This window comes from Jatropha curcas, chromosome 11 (assembly GCF_041381405.1).
Source record: "Jatropha curcas cultivar XTBG-Jc1 chromosome 11, XTBG_Jcur_1.0, whole genome shotgun sequence".
In the NCBI taxonomy this organism is placed as follows: Eukaryota; Viridiplantae; Streptophyta; class Magnoliopsida; order Malpighiales; family Euphorbiaceae; genus Jatropha; species Jatropha curcas.
The window spans coordinates 6,394,122-6,420,862 of record NC_143161.1 but is presented as its reverse complement, the minus strand read 5'-3'; the positions used below and the strand labels follow the sequence as shown (position 1 = coordinate 6,420,862).

The 26,741-nt window shown below is 33.4% G+C and overlaps 3 protein-coding genes across 5 annotated transcripts; 1 reads left to right on the top strand and 2 right to left on the bottom strand.

Moving 5' to 3' along the window:
- Nucleotides 1–814: 814 nt before the first annotated feature.
- On the bottom strand, nucleotides 815–6,866 carry LOC105633250 (serine/threonine protein phosphatase 2A 57 kDa regulatory subunit B' theta isoform). Its single transcript, XM_012215828.4, has 4 exons — nucleotides 6,580–6,866; nucleotides 6,264–6,388; nucleotides 4,560–5,920; nucleotides 815–1,731 (listed from the first exon to the last, which is right to left on the bottom strand). Exons 3-4 carry the CDS (start codon nucleotides 5,766–5,768, stop codon nucleotides 1,372–1,374), a joined length of 1,569 nt encoding a protein of 522 aa, XP_012071218.1. The 5' UTR covers nucleotides 5,769–5,920; nucleotides 6,264–6,388; nucleotides 6,580–6,866; the 3' UTR covers nucleotides 815–1,371.
- A 2,223-nt stretch (nucleotides 6,867–9,089) lies between these two features.
- Nucleotides 9,090–18,002, bottom strand: AUG6 (HAUS augmin-like complex subunit). 2 transcript variants are annotated; one of them, XM_089716537.1, is made up of 13 exons: nucleotides 17,686–18,002; nucleotides 17,501–17,587; nucleotides 17,281–17,375; nucleotides 16,736–16,886; nucleotides 15,764–15,889; nucleotides 15,513–15,669; nucleotides 13,531–13,591; nucleotides 13,172–13,454; nucleotides 11,814–11,939; nucleotides 10,755–10,916; nucleotides 10,400–10,652; nucleotides 9,818–10,294; nucleotides 9,090–9,668 (listed from the first exon to the last, which is right to left on the bottom strand). In XM_089716537.1, exons 1-13 carry the CDS (start codon nucleotides 17,899–17,901, stop codon nucleotides 9,628–9,630), a joined length of 2,235 nt encoding a protein of 744 aa, XP_089572663.1. In that variant the 5' UTR covers nucleotides 17,902–18,002; the 3' UTR covers nucleotides 9,090–9,627. The 2 variants fall into 2 exon arrangements, with proteins under 2 accessions (XP_089572663.1, XP_012071208.1); XM_012215818.4 differs by having other exon boundaries at nucleotides 17,501–17,557.
- A 2,215-nt stretch (nucleotides 18,003–20,217) lies between these two features.
- On the top strand, nucleotides 20,218–24,923 carry PUX1 (plant UBX domain-containing protein 1). 2 transcript variants are annotated; one of them, XM_012215811.4, is made up of 8 exons: nucleotides 20,218–20,477; nucleotides 21,448–21,544; nucleotides 21,659–21,739; nucleotides 22,000–22,067; nucleotides 22,212–22,341; nucleotides 22,461–22,565; nucleotides 24,372–24,593; nucleotides 24,680–24,923. In XM_012215811.4, the coding sequence occupies exons 1-7, from the start codon at nucleotides 20,394–20,396 to the stop codon at nucleotides 24,575–24,577; spliced, it is 771 nt and encodes a 256-aa protein (XP_012071201.1). In that variant the 5' UTR covers nucleotides 20,218–20,393; the 3' UTR covers nucleotides 24,578–24,593; nucleotides 24,680–24,923. The 2 variants fall into 2 exon arrangements, with proteins under 2 accessions (XP_012071201.1, XP_012071196.1); XM_012215806.4 differs by having other exon boundaries at nucleotides 20,249–20,477; nucleotides 24,674–24,923.
- Nucleotides 24,924–26,741: the final 1,818 nt, after the last annotated feature.

Here is a 26,741-nt window from a genome sequence, read left to right as displayed (position 1 = left end):
AATAATTAATATAACATTTAAAGAAATTTTACATACTAAAATGATTGAAAATTTCATTTTTTTTTTCTCTCTCGATAATTTATCATTCAAAGAAAAAGAAATATTTATGATTCAGAGGGTGATTGCATAGATTACTATTATTTATAGTTTTTCACTTTTTGTGTGGTAATGCTAGATTGAAACTATGAAGTTTCCAAGCAAAAATTCAGGATATTATTAGCTATTAGGCGGGTAAATTAATATTTTTATAATTCCTCTTTTTTTTTTTTTTTTTTTTTTGAGAATTATAATTCCTCGTTATTAAGCCATTAAATTGAATATTACTTTTAAATATACAAGACAGTATTTGAATACATATAAATAATTATTTTTTTATTTCTCTAAAAATATCTGTAACTAAAATTACTGTGTATAAAAAAATAAGGTTTTATATTGGTAATTTCTTTTTTTTTTTTAATATTTATGCTCATTTGTTTGTTGAAATAAATAATATCATCTTCCATTTCCATAAAAGAGCTTTCTTATAGATTCATGTATTAAATATGGAAAAGGTTCAAGTAGTTGTTGGACATGCTCCATCATCACAGTTTTTCCATGTTTTAGTAATTTACTTTTATGATTAGGAACTTGTTCGGCAAAAATACATAAATATTAGCTCACATTTCATCAAACGTTAAAAAAAATAATATTTAAATTATAAATAGAAAAGTAAAAGCTACCGAAAAAATTATCGCTAAACGGAACATAAAATGCAATGCATTTCTGATTTCTAAAGAGTATTTTCATGCTATTTAATTGGCTAGATCTTTCAAACTTTAAGAAATGATGATATGCATATAGTAGAATTTTAAATCAACAAATAATATACCATTGAAGCAGGCATCTAATGCTTGTCTTGTGGGAGTTCAAATCTGCATTATCCTCAAAATTTAAAATTAAAAAAAAAAAGTACAAATCAAGTAGTTTTCTTCCCCTTTTAACTCCATTGTTTTGTTGAAGGAAATGAGCATATTTTTCACTAAACCAGAATCAATAAACAATTATACACTTGGTTCAAGCTTTCTTTGGTACCCCTCTGAAAACATTAACCAACAGTTTTACTTGCAGAACTGCTCTTTAGACATGCTCTCACCCATCTGTTTCTCCACCCCACTTGTTACTTGCAGTCCTCGACGATAAGCAAAATGGGAACATTTTGCATACAACAATTGCACCTTCCCCATTGTGTTATAATCGCATGGAAAACTGAAAAATAAGAGTGGCTTGATATTCCACCTCCTTCAGTCACCACCTCCATCCATGGCTTGCATTGCACAACAGCTGCCAACCGAGTCAAAGTAACAGCAATCACTCATGGGATTCTCCAACTTTCTAGCCAGATGGTGCACGTGTCGTAACTTTTGGGGAAACAAGCACCGGTTCATTACTTGCAGCCTTCATTGCAGCAATCTCTTCTAAGCGTTTCCACGTGGCTTCACGCTTTGACTTAATCTCCTTCTCCTGTGTTTCATCTTCCTGGAACTTGAGAAGGCAATCCTCAAAGAGCTCTGGATCAACATCAGAGAATATCTTGCGAACGTTTAGTGTCAAGCTTTGCACTGCCTGATTCCAATGTTGTCTTGAATTTCTCTCCAGCGAAGGGAATATGATTGGCAGTATAACTTTGCAATTCTGTTTAATCAAGCTCTCAATGTGATCATTGTTCCATAAGAACAAAGCCCTTTCTGCCACCTGCAAATAAAGCACCAAAAGAATAGTCTCCAGATAGCAACCAAACAAATTATAACACTCCATGCCAAAAATTGACCTGATTCCACAGAAGCACCAAACAATGAAGTGTTCCCAGCTAAAAAGCCAAACTTCATCATTCATGAACAGATTGTATCTATTAACATTGACTGTCTGGGAAAAATCTTGGCTTATTTGCCAGCCTTTTTTCCAGGTGTGAGGTTTTTAAAAGCCTCCAGCGGGCTTATTACCATCAAATGTTTATTTTGATCACCGTAATCACCATAAACATCTGTGAATTTTTAATCTACGATGGCACCCAATTATAGGGGAAAAGGTGCTAACCAATCTCGCAAGCAACAATTCGAAAAACAACATTCTCAAAAGGGGAAAAAAGGGAAGAGGGGTGCAAAACGGTCCAATAAGACCTGCTGGAAAAAGAAGCTTTATCAATTATTAGATCAACAAGCTTCTGGAGATAAGTAAAAGAAAAAAATAAGGAAAGGAAAATCAAATGGAAGCAATACAAGATCATCCAGAAGAAGGGAAGGAGAAGCAGAAGAAAATATGAGCAGTCCAGGAATCCTTGGTCGTACAATGAGAAGAAAAATATCAAAAAACCAAGAGGATCTAGAGATCGCAAGCCAAGGACATTAAAGGTTGCAAATTGCTTGCCTCAGATTATTTGCAGAATAAAATGCAGATGATTAGAAGGCCTATTCAACCAGCATACAGCTCAACTAAACCTCAGTGACAACTAATATGATCAAACTCCCTTCGCACTGTTCCTCTACATCAGAAGTTGAGTCTGCAATGCTATCATATTCATTACCTGAATCTATGTTTACTACTAGTCTTTAGTGCCCTCCACTCTAACAAGTCACTGTTTCATAAATCTTTTAACAGATTTTCCTTCATTCTGTCGTCAGTTCAATCCATTTGTTTATAGTTAAGGTCATTCCTCATTCTAGCTGTTCCTTTAATCCATCCACACATCTTGGCATTCTTATCTCCGGCCACTGATTGCTTGCCATGTTTCTTTATTGCCCAGAACTTAGTTCATATGCCACTGTTGCTTTTCATGTGAGGGCATGCTATTTGAAAAAATTTCCTATGACATAAAAACTTAATTGCAGGTCCTTATAATACAAGATAAAAACTAAAGAAAATCTTCCTGGCTGAAGCCAAGACACTGAGTCCCCTATCTCTCAATCCATACAGCCAAACCACACTACTGCCAGCTAATACCACTTTCATCAACACTGCCTGCTTTCCATGAATAAAAAATTCCTATAAATCAACTGAAAATAAGATGAAAGCAAATATATAAAAGGATGTGTAAATATGTTGTCCCTTGCCATAGTAATGCTATTCATACTCAAATTAATATGCCCAATAGTCATTATCCACATGCTAAACTTTCTGTTTCATGGGATTACAATCCTATATTTCATGTTATTCTAAAAATCCTTGCAACTGAAATAATTTTTCTAAAATTCAAGCATCACCATCATCAACAGGTGTCACAAAAGCAAACTGCTCAAGAATAATAGCAAACTATAAAAATGGTCCTCTATAATTCATAATTCATCCGTAGTCCAAGAATGGCTTGTTTCAAGTTGGTGCGTGATCTATATTTACCAACAAGAAACTTGAGTCCATTTGAACACAGGAAATTCGAAGTAACATCATTCCTAAACACAATTATGAAGCCAACCCATTCAGGCAGCAAACATCTATGTACCCGGATTTCCAAATCATCCAACTGCGAGACCTATTTAGTACTTACCAATATAAATAAGAATTTCAGGGAATCAGGCCTTTGCTACAGTTTCTTGATGGCTCATGCCGGAACAGAAAGTATAAGAAATTTTAATTTCAACATTCAGACACAGAGTCCTTTCATGTCATTAACGATTATTCTGGCCTGCACTCACTCACATGACATGGGTCTATCACTATTAATGGCTTGAAACAGTCCCAGTACAAAAGAAGCTATTTACATGACAGTGGGCTCAGCCTCAATCCACTTTATTATTCCTACGTTCTGCCATTGCCACCTAATGTCTTTTATTACAGTAGCTTACAACTTTCCACCGTCAAAAGATATTGTCACGTGTAATCAGTTCACCATATCTGATCCTTTTGTGTCCCATTATTGCACTCCACAGGGTAAAAATAAATTCCCATTGTACAGCCCACTGAGTGATCCACTCAACTGACTTCTGGAGTCTTTAGTTCCCAAATTCTTGCTCTCTCATTATATTCTCAAAGGGTTTTAGAAAGATAACTCTATGCATTTGACCCTTCCATCTGCAAACTGAGGAAGAAAAAGAAAGGGCGAACGAATAGAGAGCCCAACAGTCCATTCCCAGACCTTCAATATTAGCGCCATTTCAAAATAGTTGAAAGTGGTAGCACATACAATTGAAAGACTCATTTTCATAACCTTAATCACAACAGAGCAAATGATCAAAATTTTATTGAGATTTGATTCTGTGACAGATGGTTTCAGTACTTACTATTCTTTAACCTACGGGATCCATATTACAATATTTTACTGCAACTTAAATATGCAATACTATGTGCCTTGACATCTCATGACCAAAGTAAAATAAGCTATAATCAAGAAAAGGGCAAAACAAAGGGTGAGGAGCAAAGACAATTAAATTGAATGATTGTTTCACTTGTAATAAAATGCAGACAACAAGGTTAATCATTCAATTCAAATGATTATGCATTTCCCTTTTAATTTGATTATTATGAAGAAGGAAGATTGAAAAGAAGAAGAAACCCAAAATTAAAATTAATTAAACAAGCAAACTAAATACCTGAAAATGTGAACTACTCAAGCAACGGCCAATCTGACGGAACAGGGGTACCATGCAACGCTGAAACTCAGCTGGCTGTGTTGCTTCCAACACTTCCTCCAGTTCACCCAAGAACATAACCTCTTTTGAACTGTTCGTAATTGGCCAATATTTTAGCATCCCGCGTATAACAGTATCAGCAAGCTTGCAGTCTTTCTCCACAAACTGTGTAATGCAGTATGATAATTGCTGGTGATACATAGGTAAGCATTTTGGTTTGTGTAGTGGAATGAGTGCTCGAACAAGAAAAAGTTTGTGCTCTTCTTTAAGTGGCAGCGCAAACCCATTGATAATACTTCCCAGAATCTCCAATAGCTCTGCTATCCCATTATGCTTCTCAGTTTCAAAAATAAAACGATAAAAGATGTTGTTAATTGCTTTCCTAATGAATGGCCGGTGCACCATGAATTTCCCATAGATGCGGTGAAGAACTGTTTTCAAATACTCTCTCTCTCTAGGGTCCTCTGAATCAAAAAGATCTAACAACCTCAGAACAAATGAATGATCGACGTACCTCTTGGCCAATTTTGCATCTGTCTCAGGTGATGATACAAACCTCAGAAGAAATTCGTACACAACTTGCAGATGAGGCCATGCAGGGTCCATTGAGGGCTCATCCTCTTCTAAATCAAAGGCTTCCAAGACCTTGTTCTCACGTGGCGGAGAAGAGAGATTTCTGAACAAATTTGTGGATACCATCTTAACGATTTCTTGCATCATATTCTCAGAAAATTTCCCATTTGCAGAAGAAACATAATCCACAAGCTCTACCAAAGTTTGTCGCTTGATGTCCTTTTCTTTGAAGTTTTTAGTAGGGTCAGTAAAGTCAAACACAATACAGCATAAGTTCAGCTTTCTGATAAACAAGTTTGGCTTCTCAGCATTAGGAACATCTCTGAAACTAGGCAATGCCTCAAAAGAAGCAGCAGATGGATTCCCATTCAGCTTTGAATTTATAGCATGGGAAAGCTTACTACCATAATTTGATCCTAAATTGGAGGTTGAATTAATCGATGTAGCAGCAGGGCTTGCATAATAGTTGTTAGATAAATCACTGTCCCTTGAACTGGTTGAAGCATTTGATGATGAGGTAGAGGTTCCCCCTCCCTCACGGTTCTCAGATGACTTCGATGGCTTCCGAGGGAGCCTATTTAGTATTTGCTTGATCATTACTTAAGTGGCAGTAATATCTCCTTTTCAGACACTCTAGAACTTATCCAAGCACTCCTTCAAAGCAAAAGGAGCAATAATGAAAGCACAAAAACAATTTCAAGCCTGAACTAGTGAGCTACCAATGAGATAATCCAATCCATATGTTGACACTGCCACAAAACAATATTTCATTTTTTACAAAACCAAAAAAACATAACAAAAATGGCACTCCAAGCAAGAAATAATTACATTTAATTTCAAATGTATTACACAAACAAAAACGAAACCTAACTTGACCATTTTCATATAAAAAAGAAGTATGATTCTTCATATTTATACAACCAAAAAAGGAGCTAGAAAGAAAATTAACTCCCTAGAGTTCAATTTGGAAACCCAGATGCATTAAACATTGAAAATCAGAAAGCAATCAATAATTCTTTGGATTTAGATAATGTCCTCAAGCTCCTGTCAATCTCACTCGACAAGAAAAGAGAAACAGATAAGAATATTCACCTCTTTCTTTATCTTTCTTTGTATCTTTGCTTCAGTTTATCCAAGAATGAAAAATAATTAAGCGGGATCAAAAGGTAACAAGATCTGGGTATTGATCTAGACAACCAAAATGAGCAAAAAGTAACCTACACATAAACAAACACAAAAGGCAAGGAACAAATTACACATTAAACAAGCATTAACAACTAAAAAGGCAAAATATAGATTCAGGAAAAAAAAAACATGGAACAAGGGCGATTGAAAGAAAATAAAGATTTAAAAATAGAAAATACCAAAAAAAATGAACAAAGAAACAATTTTTACCATCCATACTTACAGAAGAAAAGTTCAATTGCTCATTTTTCTATGTTGTGTACAAGAAAAAGAGAGATCAAATAAAAGAAAGATTCAGATAACAATAATAACTTGTGCTGGTGCTGGTTTGCTGCTTCTGCTACCATGCTGTAGCAGATGAATTTACTGTTCTTGGTTTGCTTCCTTTCTCATTCTCTTTCTAAAGTTTCTTTTTTTTTAATACTTTTCCCAGGAATTTCAACCTCAAAACCACAGTTGTTTTTGTTTGTCAGATTCTTCTTTCTATCTCTCTCTGAGTCATGTTCTAATTTCCTCCAGTCTCCAGATAAAGATGCAGAACAATTTGACCAAAATACCCTTCACAATCTGTCTTGCCTGAGGATAGAAGGAAAAGGTCAAGAGTGGAATTGGATAAACTGTAATTACACGCGCTAGTCTTCTGCGAAAGGAGATTGTTTCACCTTGGAAAGCATGTCCTCTGTTTGTTTGTCTTTCGAGAGTTGGAAGTTCCAAAACCTCTTTTTGTCAGAGATTTTCGCTGTGATCGGATAAAAATATCACTCGCTTTTCGGAGCGTGAATGCCCTATCTCAATCAGTCGAGAAAATTATTCAAATTACATTTTTTAGTTTTTCTTTAAGAGACATTTTTCAGTTTTTAGTTTTTAATTCTTACATTTATGTATTTTGTGACATCCAAAATAATTTTTTAGAGCACAATATTGAATATTTAAATACAGAAATCCACACCTTAAACAATTCCTAAAGAAATAATAATAAAATACCTTTTATTAAAGAATTTTTACTTCTTTAGGAATTTTTTAAGCACCTCAAAAATGCCAAAAATGAAAACATTTTCTTTGTTTTTAACAAACTCTCAAAGTTTATTAATTAAGATATCCTTATTTTATAAAATAAACAACTAACCCTTAATTCTGAATTAGTTATAGTTAGTTATACAAATCACTTGTTTCCTTCATAACTTAACATGCTTTAATGTCAAAACACAGTAGATTTATATATATATATATATGACATCCCTCTTTACATTATTATAGATCTACCTCTTTCTTGTTTAGTACTATTTATACGGACAGGAGAGATTAAATACGTTATGACAAAAAATTCTTTCTCATTTTATTCTCGATTTGTGTTACTTACACATTTTATTTTATATGATCATTTTTAATTTCTAATTTCTAATTTTAACATCACATCACATTTTAATAACAATCATACGGTTACATGTTAGACATTTGTTGTCTAAATATCCATTCACTCTTACATAACATACATGTTATATTTCCTAATAAATAAATCAACTATTTATTTTGTTAAAATTGCTACCATTTGGATAAAATTATATATAGAGAGATTAACTTATAAATTGGAAAATACGTTTTAAACCCTCTAGTGTCTAAATATCTAATTCTCTTACTGAACAAACACGCTATTGGAACAGTCCCTCCAACTACAAAATCATTAGAATTTTGAATTCTACTAATCACTCATTCCCTTTTTTTAGGAAAAAAAAAAAAGGTTGACGGGGATAATTATTCAATGACAACACCAAGCTAAACCCAAGAAAAGATGGTTCGCTCAATGTTTTCTGTTTATTACCAACACATAGTTGTATTTCACACAGCAAGACTGCAAGAGAAGAAGGCATTACTAGTTTGGTAATTTAGGGCCCAACTGCCACATCCACCAAACTCTCTGCCAAAAATTAGAATAACCAGCAAATCTTGAGGGAGACTTGGGAATATTTTTGCACAAAAGTCGCTTTCCTTTTTCTTTTTTTTTTTTTTTTTTTCAATCCATGTATGGATGAATGAATCATCAATAAACAATTTTTCTAATAGCCTCAATGTACAAATTCACTCGTCCTTTGAAAAAAAAAAAAAAAAATTCTAATAGCCTCAATATATAAATTTACTCTTATACTTAAAAAAAAAAAAAAATCTTACCGCACCCCACTTTTACGATTGAACACCTTTTAACTTATACAATTAATTCAATTAAATAATTAAAATATAGTTCAAAAATATGAAAATTATTGTTTTAAAAATTGTTCTAATCACATATTAATATTCTCCATAAAAAATCTCAAAAACTTTAAAATTGTTATGACTATTATGGAGAAGTATATAACGTTATTAAATTCTTAACTTTAGCAACATGATAGAGAAATTTCTCGCAAAATTTAGAACGCCACTAGGAATAAAGGAAAATCAACTTGAACCCGTTAAAGAGATCTCATTGATAAACCATCTCTAACCAACTTTGTAATGGTTACTTAAAACAAAAAGAATAAAATCTTAGAGGACCATGACTCTAAAAACTATAATATGCCAGAAACTGAGATTACAAAAGTTAATCACTTAAACTAGCGGTTGATTCTAATAACAGATAGTTTATTTAAAAATATCACATCAAGGCACAAAGTCAAGTTCAGAGAGGAGAAAGCAAACTCCTAATTGAATCATTGGGGAAAAAGAGAGAGAGAGAGAATAATTCCTATATAGAAGTATAAATAAAAACAAGCAAATAATAATTTTCTTTTTTTTTTTTTTTTTACCGCTGAACAATTATCTAAATACACAATCAAATCCCTTGCTATACACATATCAAATACACAAGGATCAGCTCATCAACAATCAATCTCCGGCGTTACCTGGAGCCATACAATGGAGTGCAAACTTGCAGCCTCATATCCATCAGACAAAGAATGGGTTGAAGAATTGTCCATAAACAAACCATCCATAAGAATTAGCATAATAATCTGATTGACTGTGGCTTGTGGCCTATAAAATCCTTCCACTGAGTTGCTAAATGAATCCGCCAGCTTGGTTCCAGGCGTTGTCCCACATGTATAATAGCACTGGTTTGGTCTACATTTGCCCCCAAATGATAGGATAACAATTGTGTGCAAAATGAGGTCAGAAACGTACAGAAGAGGAAGAAGGAACGCATAAAGCACAATCCGTCAACAAATTAGTGGGCGTGGAGAACATCCCAATCAATGAATCAAAAGAAAACCATCAAAATGACCTAATCGTTGAAACAGCACTTTCAATGTTCCATTAAGGCAGTTTCAGTCTCTGACAGCGGAGCTACAAGAAAATCAAAGAAACTATAACATATATATACATGACTCAAATGAGAAAAAGACATCAGCAAAGATATATATATATATATACACAAACACCAAGTAAATATAAAGATGTCTATGACAGCAGAGGTTTATATCAAAGCAACATACCAAGTAAATCCTCATATGAATCCGCTAAAAGGGATGTGTCCATTAGCAAAGGAGGTGAGAAGACCTGATCATGAGGTTCCTCAGAATCAAAAAAGGACTTTTGTCCATCCAACATTACACCATTTGAGCCAGCAGCTGAGAGGAAGCCATTTACATGTTCATAATCAGAAAGGGAATCCAAATCACTTAAAATGTCCGGTAGATCATTGTATTTGCTCCCAACATGATCATCGGGAGTGTGATTCTCAAGTAGGGACATGTCCTTTTGAGGTGTAAATAATCTTTTGCTTCTTCTTGTACCCACTTTGTTTTCCAGGCCCAGGCGAGAAAACCCAGCCGCAGATAGAGGTAAGAAGAAGTGCTCAGAACTTTCATCAGAATGACTCTCGTGAGCTGATTCTGAATTCAAGGATTGGGTAGATAGAGCTGCTTCTCTTACAGATCTTTTTAAGTTTTGGACATAAGAATTATCACTATCTACAAATAGAAAATCAAAAATCAAAGTCACATCTAAATCTGTTCAGAGACAAATGAAATGCCTAGTGAATATGCTTATATAGGTGGCAAAGAGATGCATCAAACCTTGCGCTGTGTTTTCTATGCGACTATTCAACAAAGGCTGGTCAAGAGAGTCTCTTTCAGACATTGTTTCCATCTGGTTGGTTTGGGGAGCTAAAGTTTGTCTTTTTTGCATGTTTCCACCTTTTCCTGAAGAATTTGGAGTCAAACTGAATAATTGTGGCAGTTTTAATGTAGGGGGACTGGCAGACACCTTGTCAAGCTGAATGGTGGACATTTTTGAAGTCACCTCAGCAATATCATCCGAGCTACTTTCCTAATGATACCAGAAAAAAAAAAAAAAATCAGTTACATACAAGGAATTATACAAGGTTGGACACATTCCCTCGCATGAAACAATCATTTGCCAAACAATTACCATGGTCCTTCCGCTGCTCTGAGCCTGTATAGGTGAGGTTGCTCGACCACGATGCCTGGGCATTGATGGAATGGTGGAGGATATATTATTTACTTTCTCTGTGCAATCAGCTATGGACTTTTGTATAGCTGGAGCAACTTCCTTAAGTTGATTAATAAGCACCTGTACAGAAAAATATTTGAGTTGGAAAATCCATCAACATGGCATCTGGTAAACAAAGAAGCACAGTGACCTAACAAACACAATGCAGATGTCACAAAAGTGCTTCAAGTTCAATCTAGCATTGTAACCTATAGCCAATTAATTACAACAGATATTTTCTAACTGTACAGCACCAACCTTATCACTTTCATGAAAAAAAAAATATATCTTGCCAGCTTTCACTGTTCATTGAAAATTACCAGAATCTACTCAAAATTTGTCTAACTTAAAACCTTAACCAATAAACCCCATTCTTATAAAATACAAGGATACCCCTTCTCTCAGTCCCTATCCTACACATGAAGTATTTTTAGAAGGTCAAAGGAATCACACAAATGAAAAAACAAATAATGCAAATTACAGTAATTCACTAAGATTATTACTCCCAAAAGAATATGCACAAGGCATGAATATTACTGTTACTTGATGTAATAGTGGCATAGAAATTAGAGAAGATTTAGATAACTAAAGCGAAGCAACTGCAGAAAAATTAGAATATAAGGTTCTCAAATTTAAACAACACCATCATGTAACAAATCAACATAGAACTAACATGCTATCCATTACACTTTGAGCATTAAACATTGTGAGACATCCTTGCTCTATGAATGTAAGGTCAGAAGCTGAAAGAAAGAATAGTTAGAAGCTGAAAGAAAGAATAGTTAACTATCATGTTATCAACACAAATCACAGGAAACAAAATGAAGAATACATTTGTGCAAATGTCAAATACATCCAAATGTTATAATCAACAAAAAGTGAAATTAGATACAGAGACATTGAACTTTGAACTCAAGTTGGGAACAGCTTTACTGTTTGCAAAGCTCCTTTGCTTGAGTATGAAGGGTACCTCATTACCTGAAAACTAGCAAGGTGTTGTTGATGCTCTGCAAGAGTTGCAGCTAAGGACTCCGTGTGGCCACTTGCGCCACCATCATTTGCACTTCGTAATAAATCAGGACCTTCTCCATCATTAGCTTTGGCCTAGAAAACAAACATTGCACAATAGCACTTCAATGCATCATAAATGATGGGCAAATTCCAATAAATTATTCACATAATTCGTAAAAGCAGATGAATTTATCCATTACTCATTGTCCCTTTTCACTCTGGTAACCCAAATTTTCAATGGGACAAGTTTTAATTCTGTTTTAACATTTTTGGAAGAGAGTGTATATGCATATTGTTTCCAAAATTCCCTAGTTTTCTAGATTCATGTTTTTTTTTTTTTTAAATTCTTGTTAGTGACAATTTTGTATACTTACAATATTTAAGTGCAAAATTCAAAATTGATAAACATTCTCGGTTATGCCAAAATGGAAAATTGGCAAGGAGTTTATACAGAAGTATTAAACGATATATATTAGACATCAATCAAGCTTGTTATACAATGCACCAGGAGATGGAAGTTGTAAGTAAATGAACATTTAGGTAACAAACAAAATAAACTTTCCTGGATTTTAGAAAATCGTAAAGTAAAAAACCAAGAAGAAAAAATGGGGAGAAATAATCCCATAACCTTGCTTGCATGAATATGATATCTGACAGCAACAAATTCAAAACACGACATTGATGACACTAGTGCCCATGCATAAAAATTGGTTCGCACATAAATTCGCAACATCTTCAACAACAAATTTAAGGGAAAAAAATGGAAGAAAGAGCACCAGGATAAACTTTATAGTAGCCAATCACACAATATGAGGTTATGCCCATGTTATAAGCAGATCAAGAAAAGATTGCACTTCACCAACACCAAAATACTTTTTTCATGACGCCAAAGAGGTAAATATGTATGCTATACACATGCATTTTAAGTCAATTTTCTTCCTTAGCTGAAATGCAATATTTACCTTTAATTTTCAAGATACAAATTAGAGCAAGTCAACGATAATGATATTCTAGAAATTAAAATACTTCAATTCAGATTCAAGACGATAAGTTCTGCAAACATTTTGCTTCCAGTAACCAAAGTTCTCTTCAATGTCTTTTATGGCATCATCATAAGTATTTGCACTCAACTCGCCAACTCCAAAATCACCTCCCACAAATACCCATTTCAGAATTTTGCAGTACTGGACTTAAAAAATACATTTGATTATGTCATCCAGAAACAAAGCCATAGCATAAAGGCCATGGAAAGGCACCCAGAAAGAATAAACTTTTTACAACTTACTGAATAAAAAACGAAGTAACCAGGAAAAGGAATAGCATACCAGATGAAGCGACTGTTTATGAATACGTTGCAATGCATGAGTCCAACGCCTAATGATTTCTGCAACATCAACAGTAGGGTGCACTCTTCCACCTCTATCATCCACCCAAGAATGTCTTTCGTCATTTACTTGTAGATGGGACGAATCTAAATTGTTCTTCAGCTTTTCCCGATTTGCATTTGACCCATCACTTTGTTCTTTGTCATCCAAATGAGCATCTGACAAAGGAATTTGAGAACTCTGATCCATAGCTGAGAGCAAAGCCAATCCAGAGATGCGGTATCTGTAAAGAGAATATTATGCATGAAGATTAAAGCTGGTAAATTAGGATCTTGAGTCCCAACACAGACAGTAATTACCTATGCTCTCGATGAGCTATTAGATCCTCAATTGGACCTGAAGCAAGAACTTCATGTTGACCTGTAAAAGACATAACATATGTGAAGGTTTTATCAAATGCAGTCATGGGAATAAGACATGCATAAACAGCAGCATCAGAAAACAAAGATTACAAGAGTCAAATGCGAAGAAAATTTAGAGAAAGACAAGAAAGAAGATGCTAACATCACTAAGAAGCATGCCATGATGATGGCTTGAAATCCGTTAGGAGGCTAAAAAACATTAATAATAAACAGTAGTCAGATAAGAAAACATGAGAAATGGCAAGCAAGTTTCCCCTTCTTAAGGGGAAAAAAAAATTAAGGTTTTGGTATTAAAATGAGTGTGGATTCTTTGTAATAATTAGTCTAGCGCAAATGTTAAAGGAGAAAAAGACTGAAAAACAAGAGATGGTCCAAGATTTGGGATGCTTTTCTGCTAGCTAATGGATTGAGGATGAAGAGGATTGACTTCCTCTTGTTAAGAAAAAACATAGAGTGGACAAGGTAAAGTCAGTTGTCACCCATCATTCTTGTATTTTCATTTGAAAATCAAAAGTGTAGGGATTATGCGAGGACTAACACCCTTCCAGCAAAACTATCCTATTAGGGTAATTATATCAACAAAGTTAAAGAATTTGGGGCACCTTAGCATTTGACTAAATCTAAACTAATATAACTATGCTGACTCGGTAAAAAAAATATTTAACAAATGCCAAGAACTAAAATTACTAATTTTCAAACAATAGGGACCAAAGTATATATTATGCCAAACCTCTAAGGAATGCTTGTAATTTACCCATTTTACTGCCTCATATAGCTTCAATCTGAACAGAGGCATCAAATCTCAGCTCCGCCTATATATGAAAAAAATGATGTTTTGTGTTTTGGAAGTTGTTTATATTCCTCAAGTATTCTGAATTTCCTGTGCCATATGCTTGCATGGACTCGATTCTGCACACTAATTTTGAACTTTGACTTTTATATTCGGTACAAGTTTCCCATTATTCTTTTGATTTGCATCATCTGTAGCTATATTCAGGCTTTTCTGTCTTGACTTTCGACTCAACTCACATTTGGCTTTCAAGCTTTGAAAGTTTGAGCTCTTTTTATTGAAGATTTATGCACTTATGAATTTCAATTTTCCCAATCCAAAAACATACTGAACGAAGTGAACACAGTAGACAATATTTGATGTCTGAACTAATATTTCAGAAAAATACAAAACCAAGCTGGTAAACTTGTTTTTCCACACCCCCAAAACTGGCAAAAACCAACTCAACTATGCCTCTAAACAGCACAAAAAATATTCCTAGGAAACATCCTATAAAGAAACTGGAGATTGAGAAAACATGACAATCACATAGAACCTGCAGGCGAAGCCCCAAAAGGGGAAAGGCGAATATTTCAAAGCATAAATGTCACATTCTCTTGAAGTGAACACATTAGCAGTTTTCTCCCAGGCTTAAATACCAATATGACTAGATATCAGAGAAGAAGATAAACAGGGATCAACTTTGTATATTGACAGTAAAAGACGAGATGGAAATGACTGAGACACTAGTGGCAAATTGCTAAAGAAATAGGAAACAAACCATTGAAGGAAAAGCATTTTTCAAAGAAAATAATTGATCCATTCAACCATTTTCTATCTCCTAACCGCTCTCGATTTGTTGATTGAAGAAACCAAGCACATTAGAATGTTCGGCATTACTATTGCAATGTGGTGAGACAAGCGATATTTTAAATGTAATAATTAACGGCAATTAAAAATTTTCCAATGTGATTTGAATCATTTTGTCATAAAAATCCAAAATAACATTTATATAACTTTTTCCAAATCATCTAAAAGCGCAATGTGAAAAAAAAAAAAAAAAAAAAAACAACCATAATACCAAAGAAACACTAACATAGTAAAAAGTTTATAGGTGATGAGAAAGGAAACTGCAATTATTTCAACTTACTTTTACGAGACAATATAGATTCCCACAATCGAGTAGCCTTTGAAACTAAATGGGCATTCTGACTAGAACTTGATACAAGATCATCCCATAACTCTCCTTCCAACTTCACTTTGTTCCTCAGATCATGCAGTTTTTCCAGTTCTTGCTGCAAATAAGCCTGACATCCAGGTTTTCCACAGAAAAATACGAGCAAAAACTGAGCTGCTGTCTGTTGAAAATCTCAAGAGAATGCTAATGGGTTTTCCCTTTACCTCTTCAGCACAAAGACCACGAAACTCTGCGGTCATTTCATGAGCCAAATTGGACCACATTGCCTGTCTCTGCACTGCTGTTTCTGCATTTTTAAGAAATCTCCTTCTTTCAAGTGCTATTCTAGCCTGTTTAAGATACAAGTTTCAGTGCTACTGAATTCAAATAAAGAAGTTCTAGAAACTACTGCTAAAAGGAAACATACAGAAAACATAATATGCTAAATAAAATGGAGATCAGAAAGACCATAAAAAACACCCAACTCTTTTCCCCAACACTTTCCAGCCTACAGGCTATGCACTATAACATGCAAATTTAAAGCAGCAGTACCAAGAAGCTGATATGGATAATACCTTAATAACTTAAAATATAATTTATCTGGAAGCCGATCATATGGTCACAGAAAACATCATCTTCCCAGTTGTATAAAAAAAATAGCACATAGTATTAGAACACATAGAAATAAGAAATATAAAACTTGAAAGGAGAACAACCAGAACTTGGAAACTTGAGATGCCAGTCCTTTTTTTAAAGGGGGGAAGAGGGTCTTTTACTTCATGTCCATATTAGAAACCAGAATCACATATATATTAACGTTCTTCCCTTTCTAGGTGCATTCCATATTGTCAACCATATCAAAGACCTCATCTACCCATTTACCCTAACCTAGTTGAGACCTATTTATGGACATAAAGATTCATATTAGTCCTCTTCAAAATTGTGCTTGTCATTATAGTTATCGTCTAAATGATGATTCAACAGCTTTTAAAAGCGCCATCCTACATGAAAGCTTTTAGGATTTCCATGTAACTTAAAGGAATTATAACTGTGCCTGCACTATGCAGATGAAAACAATATTATTTGAAATAACCATTGCAAGTATGGACATCCCATGCATGCTGTTAGTTAAAATTGACTTTGTGCTGCTCTGACAGTTTTAATAGACATAAAACAAATCATATTATATGTTTTACCTTTGTTACAGGAAGCAGTGTAGCTGCATGCTGAAAAGCGACATCAGTTAGTGAAGCAGGCAATGGGTTGGAAGCTACATCAGCAGCAAATGTCCGTCTATGAACCTCTCGCAATGCATGCAAGGAAAGTTGCCACAAAAGTTCAACAAATCTGTAATGATGTCAAAATCCCATCAGATGAGAAAAAGTCTATTTTACGATCATGAATAATTTATTGCAGCCAACAAATGAACTCAATAGTCATTTTAAATAAATTCCCAACAATGAGCATCTAATTTGAAATTAATGAACCAAATGTGGGCACAGGCTAAACCAAGATTTTTATCATAGCAATTCACTTAGAAACAGTAGTTGTATATCATCAACTGGGTTGCAATGGGAGAAATGTTCCTTATAGCATTCTCGCGAATTATAGGATAAAGACCATTTTTCATACATTGATTTGGCTCTTTGTTGAACAAGCATCAAGAATAATATTCATATCTGCATCTGCATTTATATTTCAAACCCAAAGGGCAACAACAATAAATTTCACTAGACTGTACCTCGGTCCACAACAAGTAGCCAGAGATGAAACCCTCGAATTGCTCCTTGGAAGCGCCCCTTGAGATTCGAGCTCACTAATAATCCCTTGAACAACCTAACCACCAAAAAGAATACCCAATTCAAATCCAGAACAAAATAAAACTCCAAACAAAATAAAAAAAACCAACAAAAACACAATTCAATTGAATCAAACTCCTCAAGAAAAACCTTAAACCTTACCTTACGAAAATCACGCGACTGTGCAGAATCGAAAATCGGCCATACCTTATCGAAATCCTGAGAGATCGCAGCATTTGCAACAGAGAACTATATAAATAGATACTTGCACTAAACATAAAGGCACGCATAAAATGAAAATAAATATTCCTCTATATGCACAGGCCTAAAAGAGAGAACAAACGTACTTTGGCGGATTGAACAGGGCCACGAAGAGATGAGAGGATAAAGTAGAGGAGCTGCTCGCCCAATTTAGGGTTCGAGTGACGGAAGAGCCCGACCCGAGGAGAACCGTTGGATGCTCCGAGTCCGATTATGTTCGGATCCAGACCTAACAGCAAACAGTTGGTGTACATTGCGCTTTCTAGCTCTAACTCTCTTTCCTTCTCTCTGTCCATCGTCATCTAAATTTCGCCTCCCCCAACTGCTATCTCTCTCTCTGTCTCTATCTCTCTCTGCCTTACTGCTTTTCCTTCTTCTGATTCTGGTTGGTTTTTTCGTTTGCGTTTTTTCAATTTCTTTATTTCGATTGAAATTTTTTTAAAAAATGGAGGTCCCTAGAGAGTTTCTTATTTACGAGATTGACCAAAGGAATTACAAGCAAATTGGGGAAATTTTGTAATTTTATAAATTTTAAAGGGCTTTGTTTGGGGTGTATTTTTTGAAAATGGGGCCCTGGAGGGATAAAGCCATAAAGAGGTCACGTTTTGAAGAATTTGAAATGAAGAGTAAAGAGAGAGAGAGAGATGGCTAACGTGCGCCAGTTACAGTGTTGCCGGCCAACTTCAAATCATGTAGGTGTCATCATCTTGTTGCTTAGTAGTAGAATAATTTAATGTTTCGGAGTCTATTATATTCTTTCCTCTTTTTGTTTCTTTTTCCCACTTGGATAATGAATAGTCTTTTTCTTTTCTTTTTTTTTTTTTTTATTTTCTACTTACTAATTGTATCACACAAAGCATAACTGATTTTTTTATAGAAAAATTGGAAGAAATCAGTGTTTTTGATAGTAATTCATCTTTCTCATTTGTTTGCTTGTATTTTTTTTTTTAATATTTTAAAATATTTAGAAGGTTTCTAAATGAACGACTTTTATTGATATCTTAGTGAATTAAGAGTAAAAATACCAAAATAACTTTTGTTAATTAATTTCTTACTATATGTACTTTGTCAAACCATATAAATAAAATTGAACAAAGAAAATATTATTTAAGTGACATGTGAACAAATAAATGTAACTGTTATAAACAACATAAATTAAGAATTAAAATTTTTAATTTAAAATTATCCCAAAAAAATAGTTTAAAATCTATGTTGAATGCAATAAAATATTATTAGAAGATTTAGGAATCATCGTTGATGATAGTAAGTTATCCCAAGTTGTATAAATGATATTTTAATTCACTGGATTAGGAGACAAAGCTAATATAAAGGCTCATTCTCTTATAAATGTTGTGTTTAGGCAACCATTTTTTATAAAAAAAAATTAAAATCATATAACGTTTAGCTTTTAATATTTTATAAAAAAATTCTGAAATAACTAACAATTGTCAAAAAATAACTAATTTTGCCGAACACCTTACAGTATCTTATTGTTATGCTCGTTTTCAAGTTTGGGATATAATCTTTGATTTTTTGTATTATTTGAATTTATTTTCTCAATGGAATCATTTTATTTAAAAAAAAAAAAAAAATCTTAGTGCTTGCAATCTAAGACTTAATTTTCTCCTTAAAAAAAACTTTAATTTTCAATTTTATAAAATACATACTAGTGTAAAAAATTTTAAATATAATTTTAAGCTTATGATAATACAAGTGTTAAAATTCTTGGATTATAAAAATCAAGACTTAAGAATCTAAATAATTTACTACATTGAACTTAAACTTTTAAGTTAAAAATTTTAGCTTAAATTTTTAAATTGAAATTTTAATCTAACAATAAAAAAAATTTTAATTATACTTATAATTTTTGAATTTTACTATCAAACAAAATCTTCTAATTCCAAGTATAAAATTACCTACAAGGCCCGTGTAATGCCTTTATTTCGATTAAAATTAGCAAATAAGCTATAGAAATATGTTGAATTTAAATAAAAAAAAAAAAAAAAAAAAAGCTAGTCAACTTTGGGATAGTATGCGAGGATGCACGCGATGCTTGAAATGGCAGTGACTATTGCACTGTTGCTTTGCTTAAGTGCCAAATTATCCCATTGATGGATAAAGTGGATTATTTATTTATTTATTAAATTTTGTATTTTTTTTAAATCACCTGCATCCAGACCCACTTATTTTGAGAGAAAGCAATTTTTTTATAACACTATATGGACTTATTTACCCTTTCTAATTTAAATCTGACAATTTTTTTCTCTCTCAAATCCTATCTCTTCTCCATTTCGTATTATAGAATCACTTTAGATACAAAATCTTTTTCCTATATTTATATTCATCTTTCCCATTTAACCATTATCATAATTAAAAAGGCATTCTTAAAGATGGAAACTCTCTTTATCAATCTGGTGAAGTTTAACAATAATAATTCTTGTAAACATTGTTGATTTATAAGTATTATACTGAAATTTGTGTTTCTTCCTAATTCCTAGCAATGAAATTCTCCTGAATATTATTAATTTAACCAGGCATAAGCCCATTATGGGCCCAGCTTCCAAACATTGGAGTCTTTGAGACTATAACTTGTAAGTCCATACACCGCAAACGGCAAAAACGCAACGCATCAACGCAGACTTGTAGAAAGGGGAACGGAATATCGAATCAACCCCGCGCTAGGTGCGAGACGATGCAAGACAGCTCCTAGTTGGGCTATATATATTCGAATCCAATTACATAGACATACGCGTAAATACACTCAATACTCCCTCTATCTATTTGCGTTTTGCTGATGTTTGTTGATGGTTCTTCTCCTCTGCCTCTAAAGAGAAGGAGACTCACCACCGTCGATATAATGGAAGCTGAAGCGGCTAAGGTTTTAATTTTCTTTTTTTTCCAACTTTCGACTTGTATATCTTCCTTGTATGTAAATCTTAGTGGGTTTTCTTCTGTATTGACACATGGTGGATCTGGGTCATGTTCAAAATCAGGTCTTTGTGTTTAAATGTTTGATTATTAGTTTGTTGGTTGATCCTTGCTTTTGTTCTGTCTTCTTTCTTGATTTTTCGGTTTACTTTAGTCTTCAATTGTTTGTTGCACGCTAGTAAGTTGAATTAGGCATTATGAATGGAGATACGTTCATATGTATGATTTGCTTTTACAATTTGTGAAGATCATATTGTAATACGAACGATGTTATTTTATTTTATTGCGTATTTCAGTTCATAATTAGGATGCCTTGGTTGTTTTGCTGCTGTTGGTATTTTGGTTCTTCAATAGATTGAAGTTTTGGTTTCAATTATGTGTGCAAGAAGTTCATTCATCTTTCCTTAATTTATCATTAGATACAGCAAATATTTTAAAGGTTGCGGCCATCAGGCTTTTCGGTTTTCTTTCTATCTCTTCACAATCTCATGGCCATTTTAGTTTTCTATTTGTAGCTTTATCGTGTGATTACTAGTAAACTGTGCGATTTTTGCTTGTTTATTTTCACGAGTTATGTCAATTCTAAAAGTGGCTCACTTGTGGAAAAGCTTCGTGATTCCTTGAAGAAAAAAAAAAATGTTTGCTCTTCTGGCAGGTCCATAGAAGAGGTCATGATATGGGTTATTCAGTCTAATTTCCAAAAAGCATCATGTTATTGTTTTCTTTTTGTTCTCACCTCATGCTTAGTGAGATGGGGAATAAGCGTGATATACTCGCTAATTTGAGTTTTGATACTGAAGTCATCAAAGAGCTATATGAACAAAAATAAATTATCCTTTTTTGTGTTTGTACTCTGCTTCTCTAAAGCTTGTGGAATGTTATCTGGCTTGTTTTTTGACTTTATTTCTATGTCATTTCAGGCTAAGCTTGCAGCTGTTAAAGAAAAGTTTGGGCGAGATATCCGTGTTTTTGAAACCTTAGGACCCTCTCCATCAGCAAATCAACTGTCCGGTGATGGTATGAATTACTTCAACCATTATGCTTTTGTTGAGGCTGAAATGTGAACCTGGTTCCTTTAGAATTTTAATTTAGGATTCCTTGATAAAGTTACTATTTTATTCTTTTGGGCAGATGAGTCAGATGACTTCTATGAGTTCACTGCCGAGGACTACTATAACATGATGGCATTGGCAACAAAAAAGGAAAAGGGAGGTAATACTAATACCAAACATGACTGATTCACAATACTATTTTTTCAGGAATGTCCATTGTAGCTTGCAAAGGATTTTTCCATGTATCCATGGATATATAGGATTCTATTTTCTTCTTGTGCATATGTTGCTGATTGCTGAATTAAGATTTTTTTTGGGGATTGGAATCCAATTTTGCATGTGCTATATGCATCATCCTGGATTGGTGAACTCATTTTTGTCACATCTATGTTGTTAATGTGTGTGTGGAACTATGAACAGATAAATATTTAAAGACAAGGAAAATTCGGGAAGCAGAAGAAGCAGCTCGGCGATCCAAAATAAGCAAGGTTCTCAATAGATTTTTTTTTGTTATTTATTTATTGGTTCAGCTCCTGTGATATAAACTTGTTTAACGCATTTCAAACGTTATGCACGCTGCACCTTATCTTGCGTGGTCAGGCTTTAACTTGTTTGCTTGTTAATGTATTCAGGCTGTGATTAGGGTTCGCTTTCCTGATAATCTTACATTGGAGGTAGCTTTTCTTCCATCAGAAAAGATTCAAAGCTTAGTCGATGTTCTCATGAAAGTGGTCGCTCGACCAGAAGTACCATTCTATTTATGTATGCAAGAGAAGGCTAAGATTTTATTTTTCCCATATATCACTTATTATTTATTTTCTACTGGTGAGATGAATTATGTAAACTGAAGTTGTAAAGTCTAACACGTTCTCATGTTACAGATACCACTCCACCAAAGAAGCAAATAAAAGACTTCTCAGTGGATTTTTACTCGGCTGGCTTTGTTCCTGGTGCAATTGTATATTTTTCATATGACCTACCACAAGGTTAGTTTACATTTTGGATGATTAAAATCAGTAAAATGTGAAGTTGCATTGACCTTTTCTTTGTAACCTAGTCATTATAGTTATTGCTTCTAAATATTACTCTTTTTCCCTCTGTTCAATTGCGCTAGTGATTTGGTCAGTAATAATGGTCTATTTTGAAATTTAATGTCAGTGGCACTACTGATAATCTGTTTTGGCTAACCCTAGCCATTGGTGCATATATGGAAGTAGCTAATTTGCTATCAAATTTAGTGGCTGTTCATGATTACTTCTGGATATTTATGGTTAGTTACTTAGTTTTCAATAATTCTCTTGTAAACATATACTGAATCCAATTATTTATAAGGAGAAAGATGAATGCTTCCTCTGGTGGAATAGTTTTTGAAGCGCACCCATTTGAAATACCCTTTCACTATTACCTTTTAGTCCAACGGAGAAGTGAAATTTGGAGTTTTTTTTTATTTTTTTATTTTTTTTTTATTGAGGTAATATATGCAGGTAGGTAGTGAAATTTGGACTTGCACTCACATCTTCTGTTGAAAAGTTGGTAGTTTCCTATTTACAGTATGTATTGATGCCGAAGCTTTTTATGCTAATTTCCACATTCAAAGGTTTTAAGTTATTTTATGAATGACTCCCTCTTTGTTATTTAGAGAGAGAACCTTTCCGGTAATATAATATTTTTCTCCAAGTTCAAAACAAAAAGAAGTTTCTACTCTTTTTCCCATTTCCTGTTGATTTTGGAAAGCATTTATTCTTGGCAGAAGAAACAGGGGAATTGGTAGTGCCAGTGACTGATGTTATAGATGAGATGTGAATTGTGGGAGAAATACTTTTATGTTCATGGATATAGTATTTTGATGTTTAATCTCATTTTCTTGTTTATTTGTGGATGCATTGTGAAGTTGCAGAACTAGTTAATATTTACTGATACCTTTGATTTATTAGTACAGAAATATGCTAAATATTCTGTGTTTGTGGTTGGTAGTTACAAGAGTAGTTAAGAAAACAATGTGAAACTCATATGACTGAAATGTTATGGCCATTACTCCAATAATAGTTATAATTATCTGAAGATAGCAGTTCATTTTGGTCACCTTGATCAAGAACAGACTGAAGATGTGTTTAGAAACTTGAGTTATGCAACCACCAATTCTTTTGTGTGGTTTTCCAAAGCAAGAGTTATAGACATTAGAACAATTTGATAGCTTAACAGATAAACCCTTAACCATGTACAAGAGATTCACACGTGCAAATCTTGACATTGATCTTTGGCAAAGTTGAACTGTTGCTGTAATGCTGACAGTTTCAGCTTCAGTTATTTGTTCCTACATTTCAGCTAGTCTTAGAATTTCCATTTCCATAGTTGTAGGAGGGGATGGTTAATCCACCAAAGTTGTATTTATGAGCAGCTAAAGAAATAAAGAAAATTATTCAGAATCTAAACCAAGTCTTGAGTGCTTAAAACTCAGAGATCTACAGGTTCTGTCTTAACTAATCTATCCTTGTAACCATAGATTGAAGGAAGAAATTGTGCATGCCTACACCTAGCCTACTTCAGCCTACACCCAACCCTCTCTCACGCCAACCCGTAACTCGTTCTATTTATAGAAAGCTAACACATCTGCATTCTTTTTGGACATCTGTCCCGTGTGAGCACAATCTCAAAATAAATATTTCTGAGTATTCCATCTGGATGATTTGTAATGTTTGTTTTCTGTGGAAAAATACATCTCTTGCGTTTCTTTTATCCTCTTCTCTACGATCTGATCATATGATATATAATGTAAATGATATTTTATATAGGTGATGATGCAGCAGCTCTACAGTCTGGCCCCTTCCTCCAAGAGGAAATTGTATCTTTGAAAGGTTTGGAAGCAATTTCTGAACCTGCAGAACCTGTTCAGCTTCAGCCTGCACCTGAACCTGTAACAGCAGCGCCTACCCCTGTTCCTCAGGAGTCCAAGCCTGCTGGGAAAAAACCTATCAAGCCGAAGTGGCTGAAAATGTGAGGTCTCAAATACGCAAGTGAGCAACTCATTCCTCTCTACCTTTCCACTCATTTTTTTGTCCCTCACTGCCGTAATTCTCAGTCCTAGCTCTTTTAGTTGCAGGCTACATTTAAAATGCGACCTAAAACACTTCTACAAGTCCATAGAATCACATTTTGAAGATGACTGGACAGAACACAAGGAAATCATTCCAAACCGAATTTGATAGAATGTTGTAAAAGGTCGGAGAAAGTTACTTGTTTCTTATGATCAACTCTTTTGTAAAGTTTGTTGGCTAACAATCATGTGAATATCAGTCATATTGGTCTTGCTTCAAAATTTCTTCAATTGCATGTGATTGCTTTTATTTGGAGTCTGGTATTTCTTGATCATTTTGTATGCATCGATCCATTCCCTTGGTTCTACTATACAGTGAAAGCAAGCAGGGTACTATGATCTTCCTACTCACCTTAAATGCATGCGATTTGGGCTTGGCTTTCATAGGTCCTTGGATCATGTGACTTTAAATAAGTCCCCAGTGTAGTACTGCTATTTCTTGAGGCTCTGGGTTTGGAGATCCTCAAATTTATGTGGTCACTCTTGCATTTTGACAGCCCTTTTGAGTATTCAACCCACAGGATAAACCTCATTATGGATAGACCCAATTTAAATTTTCATTTTATACAAATGGATTTTGAAAGAACTATTTATATTTGATAATGTTCTGTATTAAACAGCTCATTTTAAAACTTAAATGCTCTTATTCAGAGTCAAATTTGTAGTGTTGCTGGTCTGAATTTCATTTGCTGATCAATTAATTTTAGCCAAGTTCATATTATAATAAAGAATGTGTAGGTCAAGATTGTGTTTCTTTTGGAGCCAAATTTGGTATTTGCAGCTCCAGAGTCATCGACTTTGAATGTTGAAACAATTTTTGCGTGAAGATGGGGCCTTTTTTTCCCTTCCATTTTCCAATTTTCAGATTATTCTTTGACTAAAAACTTTCTTTTCTCACTCTCATTACAGGAATTTTTCTTGCTCACTCTTCCTTTTTCCATCATTTGTTCCTTTCTCTTTCAATTCTTCATGGAATTTTTTCATTTTACTTGCCACCTGATAGCTTTTCTTTCTTTTTTTTTTTTTTTCTTTTTAAACTTTAGTTAGAAATTTCAACTCGAAATTTTTAAATTTTAAAAATAATTAACGTGTCATTAAATTAATAATACTTTAGTTCATTTTTATAAAATTATTAATTGAATCCGTGAAAAGATATTTATGTCGTTACAAATTTCAAAATAAAATTAATTTCATATCTTAAAAAAGTAATATTCATGAAAAAAAAAAAAAGAATACTAGTAAATTTCTTTTTTTTTTTTTTTTTTTTTTCTAGCTGCTTTGGCAAACACTTGGCTTCCTTTCACTGGCACTAAATTAATGGAGATGTTTGGTTTGATCTTCTTAATTATGGCATAAATTTAGTTAACCTCCACCTATCAAAAATTATGGTTGAAAAATGTGTTCAACCACCATTCTATGAGCAATCATATATTATAGGTTCAGCAGATTATGTATTAATCAAATAATTTTATTGTACGGTCCGTGTTTTATAATATTTTACATTTGAAATTTCATGTTTTTTTTATAAAATTATTAAATTTATATAAATTATAATAAATTATTGAATAAATTAATTATATTATTTTTAATTTAATACTAATTCTATAAAAATATTATTAAATTGAAAGCGTCTTACAAGGGCTAAGAGGAACAATTATTTTCTAATATATGTTTATTAAAAAATTTCAACCATTTTATAAAAGTGAATAAGTGCTATCTTTTTATGTTAACAATCTGATAAATGATAATGTCTTTTTAGTAATTAAAATAAAAGAATAATATTTGCCTAAAAAGAAGAAATGACAAAAAGTATATAATATACAAAATTATAATTTAGTAGTTAAATTATGTGATTTAGGTCTTTCTAAATTTTATAATTTCAATTATTCTAAAAAGACAAAGGTTAAGATAATATAATTTTTGCATCCTACTAAAACAAAATTCCATTCACCTAACCATTATTAAAAAAAAAAAACCATTGCCACGTTTTTTAATTGGCTAAACTTAGGAGTAATTTCTCCTTTTTTTTTAATCGTTAATAAATAAAGCATATAAATATATATTTCTT

What these genes read in the sequence shown, in the direction of transcription:
- LOC105633250 (XM_012215828.4), bottom strand. Translation starts at nt 5,768, where the DNA reads ATGATCAAGCAAATACTAAATAGGCTCCCTCGGAAGCCATCGAAGTCA. An exon ending in TGAGTAGTTCACATTTTCAG is followed by an intron (nt 1,732 to 4,559) that starts GTATTTAGTTTG and finishes CTTTATTTGCAG; the next exon opens with GTGGCAGAAAGGGCTTTGTT.
- AUG6 (XM_089716537.1), bottom strand. Translation starts at nt 17,901, where the DNA reads ATGACGATGGACAGAGAGAAGGAAAGAGAGTTAGAGCTAGAAAGCGCA. An exon ending in GTGGTCTTTGTGCTGAAGAG is followed by an intron (nt 15,670 to 15,763) that starts GTAAAGGGAAAA and finishes CCTGGATGTCAG; the next exon opens with GCTTATTTGCAGCAAGAACT. An exon ending in ATCTATATTGTCTCGTAAAA is followed by an intron (nt 13,592 to 15,512) that starts GTAAGTTGAAAT and finishes TGTCTTTTACAG; the next exon opens with GTCAACATGAAGTTCTTGCT.
- PUX1 (XM_012215811.4), top strand. Translation starts at nt 20,394, where the DNA reads ATGTTTGTTGATGGTTCTTCTCCTCTGCCTCTAAAGAGAAGGAGACTC. An exon ending in AACAAAAAAGGAAAAGGGAG is followed by an intron (nt 21,740 to 21,999) that starts GTAATACTAATA and finishes AACTATGAACAG; the next exon opens with ATAAATATTTAAAGACAAGG. An exon ending in AGAAGTACCATTCTATTTAT is followed by an intron (nt 22,342 to 22,460) that starts GTATGCAAGAGA and finishes CTCATGTTACAG; the next exon opens with ATACCACTCCACCAAAGAAG.